Source organism: Sturnus vulgaris, chromosome 18, assembly GCF_052056855.1.
Source record: "Sturnus vulgaris isolate bStuVul1 chromosome 18, bStuVul1.hap1, whole genome shotgun sequence".
NCBI classification, from domain to species: Eukaryota; Metazoa; Chordata; class Aves; order Passeriformes; family Sturnidae; genus Sturnus; species Sturnus vulgaris.
Window position 1 is genome coordinate 7,929,780 of NC_142260.1, and position 17,542 is coordinate 7,947,321.

The following is a 17,542-nucleotide window of genomic DNA, read 5'->3' on the forward strand; positions in this document are numbered from 1 at the left end:
ATATTTTCTTTTAGTTCCTGACAAAATACTGGAAAGAGTCTTCAAAACACCTGTTAGAGATCAGTTCATTTTCCTGCCTCTTGTATGGTAGCTTCTGTTAATTTCCCCCCTCCCCCCATTTGTACCTGTTGTTTTATCATAGATAAAAAAAATGTGCAATGGCATTTGAAATTGAAGATGAGATAGAGATTTAAAAAAAAAAAATCCATTTATTTCCTCTGGCTTTACTAATTATTTTCTCACCAGTTGATGATTACTTGCCTGAGTTTGTTTTTCCCCTCATTTGTCTTCCATTCCCCAATTTGCAGATTAGAACTCCAAAGCAGAGCAGGTGCACTAATTTCCAAGAGTGAATGGCCTTTGTGTCATTGCTTTGGAAGAGGCTTCTTTCCCCCAGAGTCTGGTGGAAGGAGGAAAGAAAAGATGTTTGCTGCTGAGAAAGCTGTTTGCACGTGACTTATATCCTGGTAGAGAAAAGGTGATTTCTGAACTGAGAACATCATGAAGTGTTTGTGTAACCAAGGTCTCAGTGTAAATTTCTGCATTTTAAAAATATAAAATCAATGCAAGACTGTTGGTTTACGTTGCCTTTTATTTTTTAAATACAAGAGAAAGAGATGTGTTGGGCTAACCCAGCTAGTTTCTGCTGTTGGGATTTTGTTGACTGGTATTCACTGATGTTTCTCTGAGTTTAAATGTTTGTGATTTGCACTTGTTGATGGGTGGTGAAGAATAGGTGCAGCATTTGGCTGCTGACACCCTCCTTTTCCTGCCTCTGGAGAGGTAAAACATGGTGTTTAATACAGCCCTGTGGCACTTACTGCATTAGGTCCACATACACAAAAATGTTAGCACTAGCTATTACATGAAATTTTAAGTAATCTGTTCTGTACTATATAAATTAGTCAGGAGATTGACAACAAGCTCGATGCCTAAGCAACAAGCTGTTCTCAGTCCTGAGGTAACTATTGGCACTAAAGATTGTCAAGTGAGAAGCTTTGCAATTTCCTGTGCTGTACAAATAACAGAGCACAGATGTGATTAAGTGCAGTATCTGACTGACCTTTCCAGGGCTGCATTGTTACCTTTACATTAACAAAGAAATCATTGTGTGGTGAGTGATCAGCTCTGTGGCTATTGGAGATTATGAAGAATGAAGCAATTTGCTTCCTGCAACAGGAGATTGTCTTGTTTTTGGGCTCTTAAGCCTCTGTGATCAACCATGTATCTCTATATCTATATGTATATACACACAAATGCTTTGTGTGTGAGGTACTAGAATGTTATGTACTTCATCCTCCTTTTTTTTTTTTTTCGTTTTCTGTCTCACTTCATTATGTGCTGTGACAGCAGATGGAAATTACAAAAGTATGGCATCACTGACAGTACTTGTCCTAGTGCTTTTCTGGCTTGGAAACACCAGCAGCAGTATCTTCTGCATATTGACTATATTGTTACTGAGCATCAAAATAATAAATCTTCTCCAGGTTTTGTGTGAATGTAATTTAGGTATTTTAATGGGTGTTGGCTGTAGTTAATCAACATTCTACTCTGCTATTTAGAAGATCCCCCTTTCTTTGCCTTCCTTGTGCCAGTTCCTTCACAACACCAGCCTGATTTTTTTTTCCACTCTGTACTGCATGTATTTGTTTGTACCTGTGCCTGCTGTGTTTTTATTCAGCATTGGTTTTACCTTTACCTCCTTCTGTTTTTTACTTTGTCGCTTGAGTCTTTGATTCATGTGGCCCAATAATGCTTTCATGTTGCATGAAAAATGTGATGACAAGGCATTGGCAGGATGGAGGAGGGCTCGAATTTCACTTTTGGTGAAGACTTGCTATCTTTGTGTTCCTTTTGCCAGCCTGTTGTGATCTCTTGCACATGTTTCCAGCTGGTGTTTTATCACCTAAGTTTCCTCCCAAGGAACTCTGTTTTCCAGTTATGTTGGAAACCCTCAGCTTCATTGGTAAGATGTAATCTTGAAGAAGTGCACAGCCCCATGTAATGCTTGTGCACACAGGCTGTTAGGGCCTGTGTGCTGCCAAGCAGTGTGAAAGGCTTATGGGAAAATGAAAATTGGCACTCCAGTATCTATTGGTTTGTGTTGCATTTATTTTTTGGAAGTGGATTTCATTACTGTAATTTTTCTCACCTTACCCCAAATCATCACCTGCCTCTCAAATACCATTGGTGTTGGCCAGTAGGGAAAACCATAACACCATGGAGGTAGAAGGGGGAAAGAACTATCTGAACAATCTAATATCTTCACTTCCTTGTGGAGCTATTTCTACTATAAAGGAAGGTCTGCATCACCTGTTTCTATATACATAGCTTCATTCTAGCAGGAAAAAGATTCTATATGATGTAAATACTTGGTGAAGTCCAAGAGAAGACTTCACTATTTATATTGTCAGTGTGCCCTAGAAGGGCTAAATTTATCCTAGAGAAAGCACTGGGTCTCCCCACACCTCTATGAGTTTAGTTAATAGCCACACTTTGTTTGCTCTCCTGTGGGTCTGACAACTGCATGAAGGTTTTGATTGTTGGATGGTTTATGCCAGATGTGGAGGCTCCTAATCCAGCCAGGAGGTTTTGTCTTTTCCTTGTAAAGCTGAATGATCATGGCACTAACAATAAAAGTCAGAAAATTAGTTAAGCACAATTGCATGTAGGGGAGTCCTAAAAATAAACAGTTGTGGGTTTTTTTAACTGGATTTGCAAGCAGTAAATACAAATTTAATGATTACCTGGTGGTTTCTTACCTTAATGGCTTTTTATTTGTTTGTGTTAGTGATATATGTACAGCTCTTTGTTTTTCAATTTCTTACAAAGCCTGCAGTCATACAAATATTTTGGTGAAAAGAATAAGGCTTGGTTTCTTGTAGTTTTCTATAGGTGAAAAGAGAATTTCAGTTTCCAGGAGTAACAAGTGGTACTTTGAGCTGTTTTCATCTAATGACTATTGCTGGTTTTGTGCTGCTTCTTTTAAAATAATTAATTAGTAGCTAATCCATGCTGAGTAACCTCTTTAGATTGTGGCGCTTGCTTGAAGAAGCCTTATCAGTTAAGAAGACAGTGACAGAGACAATGATTGTGGAAAGTGGAACTGATTCTTCCTGTTTTCAATGCAGCTATTTTGAGCTGGAGAGCAGTGGCCTGCGGGATGAGATCAGGTATCACTACAGGTTTAATGGGAAGACAAGAACAGAGGTGTTCCCATATCGCCTGGCAGATGGACAGTGGCACAAGATTGCTGTGTCACTTAGTGCATCCCATCTCCTGCTCCACGTGGACTGCAACAGGTAAGCAAATATGTTCTGTAGTTTGTATTTCTTTAAAAAATAATCTCTAGTTACGGGAATAAAACTGGAAAAGGAGATTTTTTTTCCCTTATAAATACCTCGTTTAAGAAGCACACTAAACTGTGGGATAAGAAAAGGAAAACAAAGTATTAAAATGGAACAATTCATTGTGATTATGAACATATGTGGAAAAGGTTGATTGCTGATGGGGGAGTATTAAATGCATCTCTGTAGTTTAGGCAGTAGCTGATGTTTGCCATGATTACATTTAAGCGTGATGGATGGGTGTGCAGTCTGTTCTGTTGTGAGCTGCTTCACTTGGTGTATATGAGAACTTGAAGTATAGGTAGATGCATCAGAGACACTTTAATTGTGTTTTACATAATCAGACAGTGTAGTTTTTACTGACTTTTTCATTGCTGCCCCATTTGGAAACTTCTGAGAAACATGGAAGCTTCTTTTTGCATGACTGGAACCAGTCATGCTTTTTGTTTTCTGAAGGGTATTCTGTCTTTTCCATTAGAAGTTGTGAAGGCTGCCAGATGGCACATTGCCAGGATTTCAGGGAATGCAAAACAGCAAACCTAGAATCTCTCTTGCTTTGGGACTGGATCTCACAATGAATTGTAGACTTCAGACTTAGTGGCTGATGAGGAAATTCAAAGAGTTTGAAATTGGGACTTTGGTAATAGTCTTTATGAATGAGGAAAACAAACCATTACTTTTGTACCTTATTGCATTGAAATGAATGAAGAAAATATCCTTCACATTCAATGAGAGGATCAGCATATGCATTTTGATATTGTGGCACTTAAATGAATTGGGTGATGACAGCAGATATTTTTTTGGAAGTCTTCATTTTGTTCAGACAGGCAGAATAAAGTTAGATGAGTATTACAGGAGTATGCAGTTATTGGAACATTTGAAAAAGTTTGCATTTTGACCCAAGTAATTATGAGATACTGTTTTGAGAGAAATGTTACAACCATTTTCTGCAACTCCATTAAATATTGAAATCTGAAGGAATGTTGTGTATTGGATCTTATTTGGACCTTAGAAGCAATTAAATGCTGAGAGTAATTGTAATTTCATTGAGGCATGAAATCTACAGTTTGCAAAGATTCTCTTCATTTCAGTAATTTGATTTATTTATGTTTCCATTATTTATCTGTTATAGTAGTTCTTTGCTTTCAACAGAATGTTTTGGGTTTTTTATTTGTTGACATACTGGGTTTCGGGACAGGTTCTTCATCTACTTTGATTTTTTTTTTTTTAATGAACAGCAAATGTGTTTTGGGAAGACCCTTTTTAGCAGATTGTTTAGCTGACTGCTTTCATGCACAGAATGTAAAATGAAGACAACACAAAACGACTGCCTGATGCAGAGTTCTGTCCAGGGACAGGAGAACTGCACAGAGTCATGGTTGTGACCTGATTTTCTTTACATTAACAGGCAGAACTAGATAAATACGGTTATGGAATGAGCTGTGCTGTCATATGAGGTGACAAATCTGTCCAGCCATCTCTGTCAGGTAGCCCTAAAGAGGGCTGATCCATCTAACCATGTCCCTTAAGGTGGTACATCCTAAGGCTGCTTCCAGCATGAATCTGTACCAGATGTCTCTATCTGGCTGTGTATTGTGGTGTTCTATGACAACTCCTATGGAAGAGTAATGGAAACAGTTCTGAAAGCATGACCTGGGGACAGATCATAGAACTTTAAATGAGAGGGGGAAAAAAAAGGAAGTCTCTAAGTTCCTGAGTCTGTTGTAGCATCACTGTTCAGTTAATTAGAGAATTTTTGTGAATATTAGTGTTTGTTTGATTATATTTTAACCCTTTATATCTTTGCACTTGGAAAAGGAGTCAACATCTTGTTCATCTTGGCATTTTCTTATGACAGTGCAATAGATATCGAAGCTGTGAAAATGAAGAGCAAGTCAGTGAGGGATACTTCTGAGCAGTACTACTGCAAACCCTAAGCCTTCTTCATGTTAGTGTTAGAGAAGCTGCAGCTGAAAGTGTCAAGAGAGTCCAGTGTGAAGGGCTGTGGACTTTACATGTAAATGTCACTATTTTAGGCTGGTGTGGTGTCTGGCTCTCAGCAGAGCTCAGGACACCCAATGAGAAGTGGTGCTTCTGCAGACTTCAGTGTACAAGAAGAAACAGGATATGAGTGCAGTCAGTATATTCACCTGTCCCACTTCCTGCAAATGTTTGGTGTCATCAGAACAAGAATTTAGCTTCCTGTCTATTTAAGGAAGTTCTCAGCTTTTTGTTTACTTTACCAGCAAAGCAAAAAGGGAAAAGAAAAAAAAAAATTGACTGCCAAAATTAATGCCTTGGATTTCTGCTGTATTTCTTTATGGGTTTGCAACATTGCTTCCTTACAGACATGCCTGAATTTGCGTAAATGCATTCCTTCTTTTGTTTAGGGATGTGGTAATGTGTTATATATTTGGAAGGCTATTGTGAGCAAATGATTAGTGAATGCAGTGTTACTAAAGTTAATCTGTACCTGGGAGTGCATTGCAAGTGTTTACATTGGGAAAAATATCCAGCCACAACCTAGTTTTGCTACAGGATTTATACTGTGATACCCAAAGCTAGTCTCTGACCTTTAAGAACTGCAGTTGATCAGAAAGCATTGGGGAAGAAGCTTTTAATTTGTAAACAGATAGTCAAATCTACTTTTTCTCTTCCCAGCCCTATCACCCACATTACTCTGATTTATACAATTGCTTTGACATTTGTACTTGATTATCTTTTGGATTCAATTCAAAGTCAGCTTTGTTTTTCAGACCTGGGTAGGCTAGGGAAAAGTACTTGGGAACTAGCAAAAGATGTGTAGTGCTTTAAAGCATCACCTTTAAAACAGTGCAGTTGTCTCTGTTGTAATGAGATGTCATATGGAGGGGGAAGCATATGTATCCATATGTATTGAAGGAGGTTTATTTGCCCAAGTACATGTCCTTTTGAAATCAGAAATTAGTGCTCCTCAAGAACAAAGAGTGGGAATTGTAGCTGAGTTTGATGTTAGAGCTTGGAGCTGCTGGCTCAGGATTCATAAAATGATTTGGGTTGGAAGGGACTTTAAAGATGATCTTGTTCCAATCCCCTGCCACGGGCAGGGACACCTCCACTACCCCAGCTTGCTCCAAGCCCTGTCCAGCCTGGCCTTGGACACTTCCAGGGATGGGGCAGCCACAGCTTCTCTGGGCACCCTGTGCCAGGCTTTACCTCCCTCACAGTGAAGAATTTCTTCCTATTATCTAATCTGAACCCACCCCACTTTGATTTGAAGCCATTTTCCCTTGTCCTATCACTTTGTTTCTTTGTCCAAAGTCCCTGTCCAGCTCTCTTGTGGCCCATTTAGTTGCCAGAAGGGCTTCTGAGTAAGGAGCCTTCTCAGGGCTGAACAGCCTCAAATTTCTCAGCCCATCTTCATGGAAGAGAAAAAAGATCTTAAAGTCCAGACAGGAAACCTGTCGAATGTCACTGAACTGTCCTCATTGTCTTGAAGAGCTTTTGTTTTAAGCCTAGATAGTAACCTCTAGCCAGGGATATGTCTCAGAAAACTGACATGAGAAGCCATGGGTGCACTTGCTAACATGCTTTTAACATTCTAGTAGGTTCTGAAAGCTTAGAAAAGGAAAAGACTGCATTAATTATAAATGTACTACTGATGCACAAGTAAAACCTGTGCTCAAAGTAACATGGAAATTAACTTTCCTGCTTTTGGTAGGATCTGTACCTCCCTGCTCTAGGCAAAAAGGGATTGTCAGGGATTTTCTGGTGAATGTTTAAATTCAGCTAGAGCAACTACATCATTGTCCTTAAATAGCCAGTATTTATAGGTATTTATATATGTGTATGTATGATCAAATTAACTCTGCCCTGCTTTTTCCCAGATTGGGCCTCTGTTCATACCTGTGCCTCTCATGACATGTAAATGTAAACCCCCTCCTTCCAAATCTTTATTATTTTGAAATTAAGGAGCTCTCAGGAAAAGATATGGGAATAGGAATAATAGTTCTTTTGCTAGGAAAATGAAAATAAAAATACAGTCATCCAAAACAACCAGCAAAACACAGAGTCAGAATACAGCCTGACACCCTGTCAGTCAGTCAGGGTTGGTGCAGTCCCATTAAATGGTGGCTGCATCCTCCTGCAGTGACAGATGTGGTTCTGTTGGAGCAGGGCTCCTGGAGACAGGTAAAGTTTTCCTCTGAAGGTCTGCCCAGTGGTGATGAAGATGGGCTTGGTCCTCCTGTGGGAATCCAGTGGCAAAAGGCTGCCTGTGGTTCCAAATCACAGATTATATCTAGGTAGGAGAGGCTTGGCTCCTCCCCCTGACTGGAGCATCTCCCCTGGGATGATGGAATTTTATCAGCCCTGCCCTGGGACTCCATGGCCATTAACAGGAGAGATCTCATGGAGGAAGGATGGGTTATGGAAAAGATAAAGAACACTGCCCCAGCTGGATTTAACAGCTGGCCCATTAACAGAGAATATCTCCCATGGAGATCAGGATCACTGCCCCACCTGGTTTCAACAGCTGGTGATAGAATACAGACTTTTGCTTACATCCTGCATTGCAACCCAAGACAGAAGAATTGACCACGACACTTTTCACATTGAGCCAAGACACAGATTCTCATTTAACATTTCTACTCCTAAGGTGAGGTCTGCTCCAACAGTTTCCCATGGCACCTGACTGTCCACTGGGATGCTTGTCCCCTGTGACAGTACAGAAATATGTTGTGTTTACTGGTGGTGAGAAGAGTGAGGGAATAGCATGGAGCCTCCAATTTAGGAGGTGGCAGGTACTGTATCAAAATGTATTTATTGACAATCTGTTTGCAAAATAGAAATTCCAAGTTGTTCTCAGTGTAGCTGATTAATCTGGAGGAGTGAGCCTGAAAGGTGTTTTATTTATCATCAGCCATATTGCTACAAAGGTAATCACCTATTCAGACACTCTGCATATTCCTTTACTTGAACTCTGTGGGCATAGAAGGGAGAGAAAGGTGCTTTGATGAAAAAATTAATGTTCCTCCAGTGGAAATCTGTGCTGGAGTGACTTTTGCTGTGAATAGAGCCTGTGGTTTTGATGGATACTCTTAGCTGTTTGATGGAGGGGGTTGGTGAGAGCATAAGAGAATAGATTATAAAACCAGAGCAGGCTTGGAAGTAGTCTTCAACTGAAAAAACATGTTGTCTGCTTCTTTTATGTTAGAACAGCACATTAGGGAATAAAAAATGTATGAGCAGTGAGAACTTTTTAATTGGAAAAATAAATAAATAAAAGTAGCATCCTCCAAATCCAAGACCTCTGAGTTCTTATAAATAAGATATTCTAGCTGCCAACCCGAGGTTTTCAACTGATCTAAACAAAGTTCTATGACTTTAATTAAAGTGTAATAATTTAAAGAAGGTTAAAGGATGTATTTAAAAGAGGGATTTGCTGCTTTAGTTACTGTAAAACACTTTCTCTTGAGAGGGAAAATGGTGTGTTGGCAGTGCTATGCAGCTAGGTAATTTAGTCTTGCTATTTGAATATGAGTTTGTGACCCAGATTGCTTCTCTGCTCTCCAAGCTGTAGCAGAAGCTGTCAGATAAATGGTTACTTGGGTAGAGTGGTGTAATTGTGCATCATGGTGCACCCAACTTCAGGTCTGTGGTATTGTGGACTGGAAGTTAATTGTCACCTACCAGTTTTCCCTTTTGTTTGGCAGAAAGGCTGCAAAATGTTTAGTGTGAGAGAGATCTCCAGCTGGCATCCACATCAGCTGCCATCAGTCTCTATCATTGCAGTTACTGCAGTTAACTGCAAGGAAATGTTGAGGATACAGTCAGCATTATTTTCTTTTTAAAGAAGCTTTTAAATGGCCAGGGTTTTTCACTGAATAGCTAATACATCAGCAAAATGGTAGTATGGGTGTGACCAAAGACTGAATGAAATGTTTTAATCCTGTCCCCAATTACAATGAAAATTTATTTTTTATCCCCCCCAAAATATCATTTGAACTCCTTTGTATACTTCATTGAGAGAATTGTGAGAATGCATGAGTATTTATGAAAGTGCTGAAAAAGTACTAGAGAAAAAATGGTAACAATCCATATCTGTGTCTGCCTTAGACCCTGTGACCACACCCAGAAGGCAGAAATCACTTGCACAGGTACCTGGGCACTGAGCTTCAGCAGAGAGGCCTCTCACAGCTCCTGCTCAGCATGGAATCTGCATCTGCTTTGGGCTGCTCTTGGCAGCTGATCCAGGTGCTGCTGATGTCAGTAGAAAAGGAGCAGGAGTGTGATTAAGGGTTTTCCAGAGGAACTTGGGTAACGAGTTTCAGGGAGCTGTAGAGCTCCTAGAGCGTTTGGTACCTGCAAAGCCCAATTACTGCTGAATATCGACTCAACAATGGTTTTGGTCCCTCCCTCTCCCCAGTCAGAGCTGGGGACTTTTGGTGCTTTCTGGTGAATTGTACACATTGGTAGGCTGGTTGATGGCTTCAACAGAACAGGAATATTGTGTTAGGCTTTACCATAGCCTCAGATGGTTTAGTAATTTCCAAAAGTGTGTGACTCTGTGTATTAACAAATTCTCAAATATTTGTATATTGGTCCCATATACCTGTAGGTTTTTTAAATTTTTTAATTAAAAGAAATACATCTTTGAATTGATGTGGTTAGTTACAAGAGAAGTCTCTGAACATTTAGCTTGCATAGTTTGAAATGTATCTGGATATTTTTTGATGATTTTTTTTCAGGAGAAGTCTCCTGTTACTTGGCTCTGTTTTCTTTTTATTTGTTGGTGTGGGGGTCATATGGACAGAGAGGTGATCATAGCAATTTAAGAGTCATCCAGATAAAGCAAATGTTTTGAGCTTTTTCCTTTCAGATTGTAAAAACAATTATCTTGCTCCAGCCAGGAAGATTAACTGAGATCTAAGGAATAAATGAACTCTTCCATTTGAAGTGGTTAGCTTAACTCTGGAGTTTAGAACTACAAGTCACATAGGATAATACTGGAGCTGAATTGAGAAAACGATAGCATAATTCTAGTTAAATACTTTTGTAAAAACATTAGATCTTTGCCAAAGAGCAGGTGGGAACCCCTCTGAACTATTCAACAGCAGACTCGAGACCTGAGTCTTCATGTAGCAAATAGTACAGAGCCTTTCCAAAAGATTTGAAACCTCCTGAGTGTGGTGGGGCTTGAGAGGGTGATTGAGCAAACAGGGCTGAGACTGCTGAGATCTGTGAAACCAGCCCAGAGTTCTGTAAAGTGGTTTAATACTTGAGGTACCTTTCTTTGGCAGTTTAGCACAGTTACCCAGAAGGTAATTATTTTAGGAATCCAATCTTTACAAAATCCTCAAATTGGCTGCAGGGAGGTAGAGACTGCTTGATTGCATTTCTTAATACCCCAGAACCTGGCAGTTCTCATCATTTGGCAATTTGGTGACAGAAAACCGACAGCACTGTAAGGGCAGTGGTGCACATCAGTCACGTTTGTTCCTTGGTGTGCAGCTGGAGGCTTCCATCCTCTGGGTGCTCAGAGGTGGGAGGTGTCAGGTTTTGGGAACACAGGCAGTGTCACTGCAGCAGTGGTGTGTGAGCAGGACAGGGCTCTGTGGTGCTGGGATGGTCCTGCAGTGTGGAAGGGGCTCAGGTGGGCTCAGTGCTGTGGGCACAACAGAGCTCCTGGTTCAGAGCAGTGGGTGTGAGCTGCTTGGCCAAAGTGCCAAGAGAATGGCAAAGGCAGTCCAGTCTCATGCTTCAGAAGGTGAGGTGTTTCTGTGAGTTGAGGAATAATCCATTTCTACACAGATAAGTGTTTAGTGAGCTGGTTGGTGTAGCTTTTTGGTGGTGTGGGGAAAAAATAACAGATATTAGCACCTGCTTCCACTTTAAATATTTTAATGATATGAAGAATCCTTGTTGTGATCTGTATTACCAATGGAATGACACTTCAAGGAAGCAGGAGGAAGATGCTAGTTTGATCCTCTGCACAGGAGTAAGGTAACATGCAATTGCCAGTCCTGTAACTAGTCCTTGTGTCTGAGATCAGGCAGTAAATGAAAGCATCAGTGAAAACTGCATTACTTAATTGGGCTGCAATTTTTGTGGCAACCTCTTCAGCACATCAAGAGTGAAAGCAAATAACTAATTACTACCATTGTGCCAACTAAGGCAAGTTGGACTTTCAGCCCAAGCTGAATTTTTCTGTCACACCAGCTACTTACATTAAACTTACCTGAAAGATGTGCCATGCAGTGTCCCTAGGGGACAGCCCAGTGCAGTCTGCAGTGAGAACTCTCATTGACTTGAGCAGAACCATGCTTTCACCTCCCCAGTGTGTCACATTTTGTGAGAAATGTGCTGTCCCTGCAGAGTGCTTTTCTGCCTGTCTGCTGGCAGTTTCCATCTAAATTCAATTTTAGGACCAATATAATGGCTTGTTCTATGTTTACTGTCTGTTTCATACACCTCCCCAGTCATGGCCAATTAGTTATTTGTGGAGAGGGTGTAATGTTATCTTTTAAATAACCAAGACTAAACCGGACAGTTGGAAAATACTGTGGGGAAAGGAAGATGTGGGAGATGATGTACCTGCAGGAAGAACTGAGGAACAGGGAATGAGGCCATGGAATTAGAGTTACAGAGATGTGGCTAACGGGGAGGAGGAGTGGCAGCTCCAGGGAGAGCTGAGTGCCTTTGCACAGTGCTGAGACAACACCAGGAGCAGGGCTCTGGCATGAGCATGGCAGCAAAGGCAGAGCTGAGATCCTCAGCCTGCATTTGCCCTCAGTCACTGCAGCAAATTGGCTCTGGAATATGGATGAGGTAATTTTATGATTACATACAAATCCTCCAGTGATGACATGAACCCCTTGATGAGATGATCCTGTGACAAGATACTATGTAAAGCAATTAACTTCCCAGCAGATGTGTTTTTGGAAGGGGGGAAGAAGCTGTTTAGTAGAAAGGTTTCTTGTGGCTGACTGAATTTTAAATTTATCTTTTGTAGCAGTGCAGAAAGAGTTGAAATCAAAAGCCTTGTTCTTCTCACAATTGCACCTATCTTATTGTACTAGATAAATCAACTTGGGGGTTGAGAGGAGCCTGAGACAAAGGAAAAACAAAAGGAAAGACAAAGGCTGCCTATATTTTGTGAAGAGGGGCTGTTCCAAAGCTGTAAAAGCTTATCCTGCCTCAGGTTCTGCTGTAACTGCCAGAGTGAAGATCCTGTGCTGCAGTCTTGGGCCAGGGACCAGCACATCCCTTTATGTGGCAGGCAGATGGAATAGAAGCAAATTTCAGAACTGCCAGTTCTTGCTCAATGAGTGCCTTGTGACAAACCCCAAAAGCAATATTAGAATTTTTATAATTTTTTTTTCATGACAAAATAGAGATGGCATAAACCATTTAATAATGGTTTTACCTCTTTGTTCTGCCAGCATTTTATTTTGGGGTTTGTTTTGCTGCAAGACCTTCTTTGTGCACATTTTGATGCACATTCTTCCTCTTTTGCTTTCTGATTGTAAGATAGGCTTAATTGGCTGCTCCTTGTTTCATAGATATTCTAATACAGTTTTTTTATCTCAGATGTATCTTGCTCTAAGGGTTTCTTGTTTAATTTGTGGGAGAGGAGCTTTTCTTCTTTTTATATCTTGAAAGAACCCATTGAATTAATTTCTTCCTCTTATTTCTAGAATCTGCTTTTAATTGCTCAGACTTGGTTTGATGATATATTGCATCTGGGATGTACTCTGAACATTTGGTTCATCTGAGATGGGCTTTTGGTATGATACTTGGTATGGTAACAAATGAGTGTGCTGTGCTTTTAGCTTTCTTGTTAACAGTTTGCTTTATTCAGTGTTCTGGTTTAGAACATGAGCTTCAAAGCTTGCTGAGGTTGAAGGGTGTCTTTTAGGGATCATGTGAGTTTTAGTATTGTCCTCATTTATAAGTCTATTTGCCTCCTTGACTGTAGTGGATACCTGTGTGCATCATAAAACCCTGCTGCTTTGTGGTTTATGCTCTGGCAGCCAGATCGTGATAGTTGCTCACAAGTGATAAAGAGATGCTAAAATACCTTTGGAGAATCAGATATTTGTTTGAAAAGTGGCATTTGATCTATGTAGCTCTCAGTTCTATACGGAGATGTGTGAAGTCCTGAATTCACATTAATCCATAGAAGTTGTGCACATTGATTTTTATAAGAAATGTCTGTATATGTAGATGACATTCACCTCAGTGCTTCAGAGGGAGAATTCTTTTGACCTAGACACCACCTTAAATTCTGCTGAATATGGCAAAAATTATCATCTTCACCAAAACCTGTGACAAGTACATTGCTCATGTGCTTCTGCTACCTGTAGATTATGGGCAATGCCAGGGCCAGGAGCCACATCTGTTGAGTTTAGCTAAAAGAGAAAGGTTGCTGTGTGGGTTAGTTCTGTTGGACAGCTGAGCACCACACAGTGCTGCCTCTAGGGTGGGATGGGGAAGGGATTTGGAAGGATGGAAGTGCAGGGGGGGGAAAGGTGTGTTGAAATAAAGACAGTTTAGCAGGTAAAGCCAAGGTAAATAAAGAATTAATTCACATCTCCCATCAGCTGGCAGGTGCTCAGCTGTTTTCCTGGAAGAAGCAAGGCTTTGTCTCACACCATGGTTACTTGGGAAGACAAATGCCCTAACCCCAAACGTCCCCATGCCCTTTCTGTTTTCCCCCAGCTGGTATTGCTGTGTGATGTGATGTGATGTGACATGGCATGGGGTATCCCTAGGGCCATCTGGGGTCTGCTGCCCTGGCTGTGTCCCCTCCCAGGTTCTCGTGTGCCCCCAGCAGAACATGCCCTGGCCCTGTGCAAGCCCTGCTGCCATCAGCTGACACACGTGTGAGGTACCCACACTGTTTTGGTCACAAACCCAACACGTGGCACCCTACCAGCTGCTTGGAAGAAAATGAGCTCTGTCCTAGCCAAAAGCAGCAGTTGCCAAAGCTGGGAAATGTGATAACTATTTGGGTATCAAACCAGCTGGCTTGACACTAAAAGCCCTGCTCTGGATCCATCACATGTAAGGTACAGTTGACCTCATAGTTTGGCATAGTTTTTTTTTTCTCTATAACTCTTGACAATCCTAAACAAATGGCCAAATTTCTATTTCTGCTGAGAGTCTGACTCAGCCTATTTTCTGGGTTTTTCACACTTTCAGAAGTGCTGTTTTTGTTTTATGAAGATGGGTAAACATTGCAGCCTTGTAGACAGCCTGTTAGGGCTTAGACACTCTTTATACTGTTGTTGTCAGGAACCATTTGTATCTGTTTTGTCATTTGCAAATAAAGTTTGTAGTATTGACCTTGTTTGTAAAGGTGTTGGAATAGATTTCAGGTTCTCCAGATGAAAGTTTCCATAAAGGCAACTCTGACAGATGCATATCTGCCCTTCATGGGGCCACTGCTGTGCCATATCATGGGTCCAGCCCTCTACTTTGGGTCGATAATAATGATTTGTTTTACTTTGGTGCTTAAGAAATTCTGATAAAATTAATGGATAAATTTGTAGGAAACTGAAGAGCGTAATGCATTTTGGAATGAAAGCCCTGCACAGGCAGATAAGATCTCTGTGAATTCACCCTTAATTAATGTATGGAGAATAAACCCCCAAACCTGACAGTGAAATGTGCTCTTGTGACCATCTTCACTTGCATTTGTGTGGTTTCCTCCTGTTTGTTAGTTACTTTGAATTTTTCTTGAATGAAAGAAAAGAGATTTTTATGAATTGAATTTTAGTTAGATGAATTTTAATTTTTAAATTTAGATTTGTATTTGGAATAATTAAAGTGGAAAATAGAGTAGATTAACTTTGGCTCTGTGATTATACCGGGAAATCAATGAAATAATTTGGGTGACAGACCTTGAAGAGAACATAAACTGAGCATGCACTCTTGAGTCTTTTACCTAACATATGCTGTTGCTGGACACCTATTTTTTTTTTTTCTTCCAAAGCTGAACAATAACTTGATTAAATGGTTGGTGGCTACTATTGTATATTCAAAATTTAATAAGAAAAAGCTTCCCTCATACCCCAAGATTTTAATCTAAATTGCTTTCCTCTGTTAAGTGATTGTGAACTCCTATACTACAGCAAAGGAGATAGCACCAAAAAGATCAGAATTTCCCTCAGGAAGTTTATTTTTCTGAAACAAAACACTGGAAACTGAATAATTCAGTTAAAGTTGCTCCAGAACTCAATGCATGTCAAATAATGCATCCTATCTATAAACACTATCAAGAAAATCCAATCACATTGGTATTGACACATTTTCATTGGGAAGCATGTAGAAAATGGGTTGAAAGAGAAATATGTAAAGATATCTTAGTATTTATTTTTAAAATCAATTCCTAGTCTCTTTGGAAGAATAGATATAAAGACAAAGGCTAATAGAGTATCTTAAAGCTAGGAACTGATATAATCAATCAGTTTCTCTATGCAGGTGGGTTCAGAGAACATTGGACAAACTTTTTGAAGCAGCTGATTATTTTTATACAGTGGGCTGTGTTAGGAGGGCCCATTTGCTATTTCAGAGGTGTACTGTGTTTTTGCAGCCTCAGCTGGAGATGATAGCAAGGGCCAAAGGTGGTCAACACTTCTGTAAATTAGATTAGGATAAAGATTGATGCAAAACATAGGGAGCTTCCTTCTCTCCTCTGACTTTGTTTACAGAAGTTGAGTGCTGTTTCAAAGACTGCCATGAACAGAACTTTTCTATAGCCTTCAGTGTATTTAAAGGATCTGAAGATCCAGATGGATGTATACAGGGTAATGAATGGTTGCAGGAGAGTGTAATTTTTGAGCATCAGGCTTTGAATTGCAAAAATCTGTTTTGATGATTCACCCTGATGTCAGGGAGGGCTCCTGTGCAGCTGTTGGAGGGGCCTTTTGAGAGTGATTCATTTACTGTAAGATGAATCACACCCTAGAAACACTTATGTCTCTTCATTAAATAAGTGAGTCTAGAGAACCAGCTCCACTGTAGGTATGAACTTTTGAGACATTTAAAATTGGGTGTAATGAATTCAACACCTGTTCTCTACGTGGAAATTTAGAGCTTCCCTCTGAGGAGGGACCCCAAACAAAGGAACTCCTGGGCTTTTATTCCCTCACAGTCTAAATCTCTGTTTCAAGCCTAATTAATGCAGTTCAGGGCTGTGTGTGTTCACATATTTCAGAGAATATTCTGAGTTGGAAGGGACCCACAAGTACTGGAGTCTTAAGTGAATGGCCCATGTGAGGATCCAGCCCTCAGCTTTGGTGTTATTTAGCACCATGCTCTAAACACTGAGCTAATCTCAGGGTTTTCATATCCAGCCTGCAAACAGAAGAAGGCATGTTCCTATTTTAATAACTTACTCGTGTTTTAGACTTGGAAGAATTTGTCATGATTTGGTGTGCTGCTTTGTAGTGACTGTTGAGTTTCAGTCTATTTTATGGTTCAGAATTTTAGGCAGTGGCACCTCCTGCTCAGTCCATGTTGGCTGGTGTATTCTAATGTGAGCAGACATAAAGTTTATTTTCATATTCTGCTGGATATTTCAGCAATTTCAAAAATGTGTCTGGCATGGCAAATACTGTATGTATGACGTAGAACTGCATCTCCACAAAAGTGGAAATACTCTTCAAGTGTTAACTTTTGTTTCTAAAAGTTGTGTGTAAGAAATCTTCACTGCAGGAGACAATTCCATGTCATGTTTTTCCAGAGGGAGTATGAACCAGTATGTGAGGCAGTAAAGCCTCAGTCATGCCCAGTCTAAAGGCTTAGATCTTGGACAGAGATTCATTCTGTCTTTGTGATATTGGTTAATCTGTCTGTGTTTCAGCCTGCACATGTATAGAATGGAGGGTATTTCCCTTTTTTACCATTCTATATTAGATATATACCATTATATATCTAATTTATACCATTGTGTATTTACACATTACAAAGATGCTAAAAATAATTTATCTTGAGTACATGGAAGGGAGCTGCCTCCTTGTCCAACAGAGCTTGATTTCTAGAGAAGTTTTTCCTCTATGTAGAGGAAGGGTGTGTGTGTATTAGGATGCAAGTATTTTAGATATGCATCCTTTCAGGAACTCACTGATTATTTTATAGATTTTTCTATTTTCTGCATTTTATCTTCATTGAGACACCTGCTTGGAATGTGTCCTTCAGAGGGGTGATTC

General features: G+C 40.1%; 1 protein-coding gene across 3 annotated transcripts in view; it reads left to right on the forward strand.

The window, feature by feature from the left end:
• NELL1 (neural EGFL like 1) overlaps positions 1-17,542 on the forward strand; it is a 291,138-nt gene that overhangs the window by 35,229 nt on the left and 238,367 nt on the right. For all 3 annotated transcript variants that reach the window (XM_088175603.1, XM_088175604.1, XM_088175605.1), the window contains exon 4: positions 3,132-3,302. In XM_088175603.1, coding sequence (XP_088031729.1) covers positions 3,132-3,302 — 171 coding nt within the window. The remainder of the gene's footprint in view (positions 1-3,131; positions 3,303-17,542) is intronic.